This window comes from Lolium rigidum, chromosome 6 (genome assembly GCF_022539505.1).
Source record: "Lolium rigidum isolate FL_2022 chromosome 6, APGP_CSIRO_Lrig_0.1, whole genome shotgun sequence".
NCBI classification, from domain to species: Eukaryota; Viridiplantae; Streptophyta; class Magnoliopsida; order Poales; family Poaceae; genus Lolium; species Lolium rigidum.
In genome coordinates, this window is record NC_061513.1 from 314880352 (window position 1) to 314887726 (window position 7375).

The 7375-nt window shown below is 52.3% G+C and overlaps 1 protein-coding gene across 1 annotated transcript in view; it reads left to right on the top strand.

The window, feature by feature from the left end:
* Positions 1-1581, top strand: part of LOC124664635 (probable amino acid permease 7) — a 20422-nt gene extending 18841 nt beyond the window's left edge. The window contains exons 3-5 of the mRNA XM_047202106.1: positions 3-430; positions 500-1088; positions 1177-1581. Coding sequence (XP_047058062.1) covers positions 3-430; positions 500-1088; positions 1177-1581 — 1422 coding nt within the window. The remainder of the gene's footprint in view (positions 1-2; positions 431-499; positions 1089-1176) is intronic.
* The last annotated feature ends 5794 nt before the right edge of the window (positions 1582-7375 follow it).

A 7375-nucleotide genomic window follows, 5' to 3' on the forward strand; every position in this document is an offset into this window, starting at 1 on the left:
AGCCCTTAGACCTCGCTGCCGCGGCCGCTCCGGAGCTGGACGACGACGGCCGCACCGCGCGCACGGGGAACCTATGGACTTGCATGGCGCACATCATCACGGGCGTGATCGGGGCGGGCGTGCTGGCTCTCTCCTGGAGCGTCGCGCAGCTCGGATGGGTCGCCGGCCCCGTCGCCGTCCTCTGCTTCGCCGGGGTCACCTACGTGTCCGCCGTCCTTCTCTCTCACTGCTACAGGTCCCCCGTCGCTGCCGGTGGATCAGAAGAATCGTCGTCGTCGTCGTCGGGCAAGACGCGGCGGAACTACACCTACATGGACGCTGTCCGAGCGCTCCTCGGCAGGAAGCACACCTATGTCTGCGGCAGCCTCCAGTACCTCTACCTGTACGGCATCGGCGTCGCCTACACCATCACCACCGCCACCTGCCTCGGGTAAAACAGTTCGAGAAACTAATATCAATCCGCTCCTTGCTGTTTCTGACCATGACACACTGTGGGCAGCGCGATCAAGAAGTCCAACTGCTACCACGGCCACGGGCGCGGCGCCTCCCGCTGCGGCTCGGGCGATGACGAGCAGCACCTGTTCATGCTGCTCTTCGGCGCGGCGCAGGTGGTGCTGTCCTTCATCCCAAACTTCCACAGCATGGCGTGGCTCTCCGCCGTGGCGGCGGCCATGTCCTTCACCTACGCCACCATCGGCCTGGGCCTGGGCCTCGCCAAGACCGTGGGCGACGGCGCGATCAGGGGCGGCGTCGCCGGCGTCCCGATGGCCACCATGGCGCAGAAGGTCTGGCGGGTGGCGCAGGCGGTGGGCGACATCGCGTTCGCGTACCCGTACACCATCGTGCTCCTGGAGATCCAGGACACGCTGCGGTCTTCGCCGCCCGAGGGCGAGACCATGAGGAAGGGCAACGTGGTCGCCGTCCTGGCCACCGCCTTCTTCTACCTCTGCGTCGGATGCTTCGGCTACGCCGCCTTCGGCAACGCGGCGCCGGGAAACCTCCTCACCGGCTTCGGCTTCTACGAGCCCTACTGGCTCGTCGACTTCGCCAACGCCTGCATCGTGCTCCACATCCTAGGCGGATATCAGGTACGTGTCAGTCAATTCTCAGTTCTAAACGAAGAAGACACCTGAAGAGCTGTTATGGTCTTGGCGTAACTGTGTGGAGATCGTGCAGTTTTTCAGCCAGCAGATATTCACGGTGGCGGACCGGTGGCTGGCGGCGAGGTTCCCGGAGAGCGCGTTCGTGAACAGGACATACGCCGTCAGGATCGTGCCGGGGCTGCCGAGGTACGGGCTGAACCTGCAGCGGCTGTGCTTCAGGACGGCGTACGTGGCGAGCACGACGGGTCTGGCCGTGGTGTTCCCCTACTTCAACGAGGTGCTGGGCCTGCTGGGCGCGCTCATCTTCTGGCCGCTCGTCATCTACCTCCCCGTGGAGATGTACTGCGTGCAGCGGCGGGTCAGGCCGTGGTCGCCGACGTGGGTTGTGCTCAAGGCGTTCAGCGTCGTGTGCTTCGCGGTCGGCACCTTCGCCTTCATCGGGTGCGTCGTGGGCGTCGTCAGGAAGAGGCTAGGATAGAGTGGGGTGTGCTGGAACACACGGCTGTCCACTCTTCGTCGTTGTACAGAAAGAAACGTGACAATCCACATGCACATCACCACACACTAGTACAAGTGTAGTTCAAAATGAGCTATGTTTCAGCTATCCAGTACTTCGAATTTACAGGAGATGAGGATAAAGTCTTCGATGACAGATTCACAAGACCGCGAACAACGACCGGAGGCAGGCAGTGCGGCCGCCCCAGGCCCCAAAAAATCTAAGGGTCCCAACCCAGATATAATTCTATGTATCTTTACTATTAAATCTCAATCGGTCTGGTAGGTCTTACGTCGTCGATAGTTTTATACTTTGGCCCCTGACAAATTAAGAAATCAACCCACAGTCCTATACATCGTCTTCCCGGACTACTCCGATTTTACCAGACGCGCCGGCCCCGACCTCGATCCCATCTACCGTATGACGCTCAAAAGATAAAATCAACCACATGACGCCGCCCGAACCCCATCTCTTGGATTATTGGAGAAACCAGCGCATGGGAGTAGGACCAAATCAAGCCCGGCCATCTCCTCTTCGGCGAGCCGCCACCCAGAACCCTCATCTCACATCTTCTGTCCTAATCCTTCTCGCTGCCGTTGAGTGGTAGCAGAGATGGAGCAGGGTGTGGCGGGGTTGTGGTCAAGCAGGTCAGGCCGAGGGACATGAAGGCGTGGCTGAAGGAGCTTCAGGATCGTCGCACGCACAAGGTGAAATCTGAGTCCTTCTCTGGCCTGGAGTCTTCGAGGGCCACGATGGAGCGGAGGGGATGCTCATGGAGAGAGGGGAGGAGGCAGAGTGGACGGGCGCAGTAGGCGTGTGCACAGCGGCGTTGCTGCTTCGGACGAACTCAGTGGGAATAGGGGAGGGGATGGCCGGATGGGATAAGAGCATGTCTAACAGCCCCGTATAACCCGCCCACCCCCTAAAATTTCGGCGGAATACGGGGCCGGCGCGAGTTTGGGCGTCTAGCAGGCCCCGTATTTGGGCCGGCCCGTTTCGGCGGAATACGGGGCCCAGGAAATCGGCCCCGTCGCCCCGTACTTATAGTGGCGCAGGTGCGAGTGAGGGGTTAACCCCTCACTCGCAACCCTAGCTCCGCCGTGCGCCGCCGCCTCCTCCTCCTCCTCCGGCGAGCAATTAGTCGCTCCCGTGCGCCGCATTCCACCCAAGCTCAAGCATGGACTCCCGCCGCCGTAGTAGCGCCTCGCCGGCGAGCGGATCGAAGCGATCCCGCTCGCCGGACACCGTGGAGGAAGCTTGGCGGCTCAAGTGCAAGCGCTCCGCCGCGGGGAGCCGCCGTGCGGCGTGCCGGTACGCCGGCGCGCTGTACGTGCCGGATCCGCTCTGGGAGTACGCCGCGGGTGGGCGGTGGTACCGGCAAGACCCGCCGCTCAAGCCGATGAGCGGCGAAGCCTTCGAGAAGTGGCGCGCCGAGTGGCAGCGCGACCGCGCGGCGAAGGCGGCATGGGCGGCGACCATCGGCAGCACCAGCGGCGGAGGAAGCGGAGGCGGCGAGGAGGAAGAGGAGGCGGCAGAGGAGGACGCGGCATACTTGAAGGCGGTGGCCGAATCCGAGGCGGAGGCAGACGAACAGGCGGCGGCCATCGCCGCCGTGGCGGAATTCCAGGCGAAGGAGGCTGCCGCCAGGGCAGAGGAGGAGGCTGCCGCCAGGGGGCCTTTCGTGCCATTCATCATCCTCGAGTAGCTAGGATCGAGTAGATCGCTATGTATATGTATGATCCAATGTATGATCAATGAAGATGAACTATGGTTTAATTTCCCGGGGTTTTAATTTTTAAAAATACAGGGCGAAATACGGGGTCTGCTAGACGGAATGGTTCAGCAAGACGCACTTTTGGGATACGGGACGAAAAACTCGCGTTATACGGGGCAGAGAAATAAGGAGCCTGTTAAACATGCTTTAAGACTATAGGAGGATGCCAGTTTTGCAGTGTGGACTGCGAAGTGAGAGAGGAACGGGAATCGTTTGGGTATAGAGTGCAGAACTGCAGATGGGACAAAAGGTGGTTGCCTGCTGCTTTGGGGAGAGATGTAGCGTGATAGTGTATCTCTACAGCTGTTGCTTCGCTGATTTCAATCGGCTGCTTTGTTATCTTGATTAATTTACTAGCTGTGTATGCTGATATTGATGTCTGTTGCTTCTTTACTGAGACAAAAACCGGATTTATCTTAGTCAAACGCGTAGAGAGAGAAGCACCTATGTTCAAGTGGTTTGAAAAAATTATTGATCAGAGAAATACTAGCTGGTCAAGTACTACATTGATCGATCAGTTCAACCGTTCTTCTCGTCAGCATCCCAAGCTTGCTACACTATTTCTCGCTTCTCGTGACCCTATCGATCTGCCGCAAAAGATATATAGCTTGCAATGATCCATGCATACCCATCCTATTTCTCGCGTCAGCTCCAAGATATTTGATCTGATCGACAGATATAAACGATTGGATGTCCTACTCCTACCAGCCTACCCAAGAAAAATGGAGACACAGTTAAAGAAAATAAATCACACTGTCACACAAATAAAAAAAATCATGTGAAATGCCTTTAAAAACATGTGCATATGGAATTATATTTACATGTGAAAGCAAATTGATTTGAGAAGCCGTAGCAACGCACGGATGCATTGCTAGTATTACTAGTACATATATGTGTACGTGCAGGCCCTGTGTGCGTGTTCCAGTCAAAGCCAGCAGCAAAGAAAGGCCTATGATCCATAGAAAGGAGAGATCGATTGGGACTCATGAGTCCATGCAAAAGAATTCAGAACGATCGATCAGAAGCAGGGCCTGATCAAAAGCCAGTCACGCCGCACGCCCATGCCCACGCCCGCAATTAGAGATTGACTCGTCCAACTAATCCCCACGACGCGTCAGTTCATCTCCGACCTAGACGTCTCGTTGCCTCGGTTTCTACTACACACGCCGGCGATCCTCCGACCACAAAGATCAGCGAGACGGTGCGCAGCAGCGCAGGGCCTCCTTCAATCTTCAGTTCATCCTCTGCACAAGACCACAAAGAAGCGAGACACGGACACGGTAACAATTCGTGAGTTCAGGACTTACAGAGGGTTACTTCAAAAAAAAAAAAAGGACTTACAGAGGGTTCTTTGTTTTCTCCTAAATTGTCCCCAATTCTGTAATTTCAGTGATCAGTTCGCTGCTTGTCGTTTCGTCAGTTTCAGTTTTCGGGACCCTGTAGCCAGAATACGCGCACACATACATCGGCGATTTAATCGATCTAACTTCTGAGGTATATTATATTCTACTTTCCTATACATGATGCATAGTTTTTATCATTCATAATTTGATTTGTTTTCTTTTTCAGCATTGTTTATGGCATTATGTTTAATGTGCCCGTGACTGTCGCATCGGCTGAAAGAAGATTTTTAAAGTTAAAATTATTGAAGAACTATTTGAGATCAACAATGACTCAACTGAGGTTAAACAGTTTGGCAACATTATGCATCAAGAAGAAATTATTGGAGTACATAGACCATAAGTGAATTTGCATCAAGGATTGCAAAAAAGAAAATTTTAAGGTAATATATATAAAATATTTGATATGCTACTGCTATATGCATTTACGTGTTTTGAAAACATATTTTTATGCGTATATCTATAAATATAGTAGTGATATATATATTATATAAGGGTCCTGAGTTTTAGTCTCGCCCTAGGCCCTAAAAACCTTAGGACCGGCCCTGACCGGAGGCTACTTTTTACCGGAGGAAGAGGTACCCAACGAAGTCCATCATCAATCAATCAATGTGTCGCTCACAAATCCCGGCTGCCGCCACAGCCTCACGCCGCCTTTGCCTTCTCTCAGGTCTCCTCTTGCTGCATACGTCATGCACGCCGACGATCGATCTGAGGTGCACTGGTCGATGTGTACCTTGGAGAACATCATCAACGCGATGCCGACGATGGCTAGGATGTCGCCCGAGCATGCAGTTGAGCATCCACGCCGGCGAGGAACCAAGGGAAGCAGCCGCGGTCAACATTGTGATCAAATGGTGTCCGCACAAACCAATGTCAAGGTGAGCACTCATCGTTTTAACATCTTCCTTGCAAACGCTCGCTTGTTGCATCACACACCCGTTAAATAAAACCACCTTGATCATGTGATGTATATCTCTGCAGTGTTGGTATATCTCTGCAGTGTTGGTTAACCGAGGCTACATAAACACGCAAGATGAACCTGTAGTCCTGCACCGAGTATCACTTTGCTCCAAATTAATCTCTGCAGTGTTGTATGGACCTATGTATGCTACTCTTGCTTGTAAAACTTCTACTTCTTAATTAATAGATTGGGGCAAAGCTTTTGCCCCGTTTCAAAAAAAAAAAAGTCCAATTATTATCTTATATTACTTACTATTCAGACTGTATGCACTGGTTCTACCTCAGCGATGAGCTAATATAGATTTTGTTGTAATAGTAGCTCTATTACTTGGACAGACTATTGCACAGAGTGGAAGAACTCAGCCTATGTACGAAAAAAGCATTTATTTCTGAAAAAAAACCGACTATATTAGCTAGTTGCGCCGTCGCCAAGCGTCCAAAGTCTTAAGTCGCGATTATTCACGCGAGCACACGCGCTATATAGCTGTATAGCTCATCTTATACTACTATCTAGAAGACAACAAAATGCCCCCCTTATAAGGTGCTCTCATCCTATCTAGCTTAGCAAGGTGGGACTAAATATTGCAATGCTTCACCAACCACACAACCAAAGCTGCCCCGTTTCACTATTGGACTGCATGTTGTTCAGTGGGCTATACTAATTTGGGATGGTGTTTGCATGGCAGGCAGACTATAGACCTCGTAAGACTTTCTACTTCACGTGACCATGAAATATTTTGCAAGGGCTACCCCCGTTTATACAAACGCAATAGACACCGTAGGAATACAGAACCAGTACCAAATACACTACTCCCGTTTATTTTTCGGCAAAAACACCCATCCTCATACTTTTGTTCTCCATGTATTGCATATGAGGATCATACTTTATATACACACACTCTTCCGATGACCTCTCATTCACTTTCGTCACGTTGTCCTTAGTTCTGTTTGCCACATCCGGGGACCGCGAAATCAACACCGGACGACATGACGCTTCACTGGCATAGATGTCTCCCTCCTCTGTCCGGATGACTCGGATGAGGCTGGTGACTATGCCGCCACTGCCACCTCCTCCCTACAAAAGTACTAGCAAACTAATTCTAGTTTACTAAACTTGAAGCAAGCTTGCGCCGTGGAGCCGCAGAGCCCCCTGATGCACGCATATGCCTTCCCATGCATGCGCGCCTGCGCGGGTGAGCTACCACGGCCTCGAGCTTGCCTCCGCAGATTTGGATAAGTTCCGCGAGACCCCCCATCCGTGTGTGGCTTCCGGGGCTGTCTTGGACAACCTAGGGCGGATATGCGGGTATGCGGCGCACCGCCGGCACTTGAGGGCTGAGTGTACACCTTGTAAGAATTGCTAGCTATCACAAAAACATTATAGAAAGATGCTAAGTATACAAAGACACATGCAGAGAACAGTAGAACAAGTATTGCAGTAGATTGTATCGATGTAAAGAATAGGACCGGGGTCCACAGTTCACTAGAGGTGTCTCTCCCATAAGATAAATAGCATGTTGGGTGAACAAATTACAGTTGGGCAATTGACAAATAGAGAGGGCATGACCATGCACATACATATTATGATGAGTATAGTGAGATTTAATTGGGCATTACGACAAAGTACATAGACCGCTAT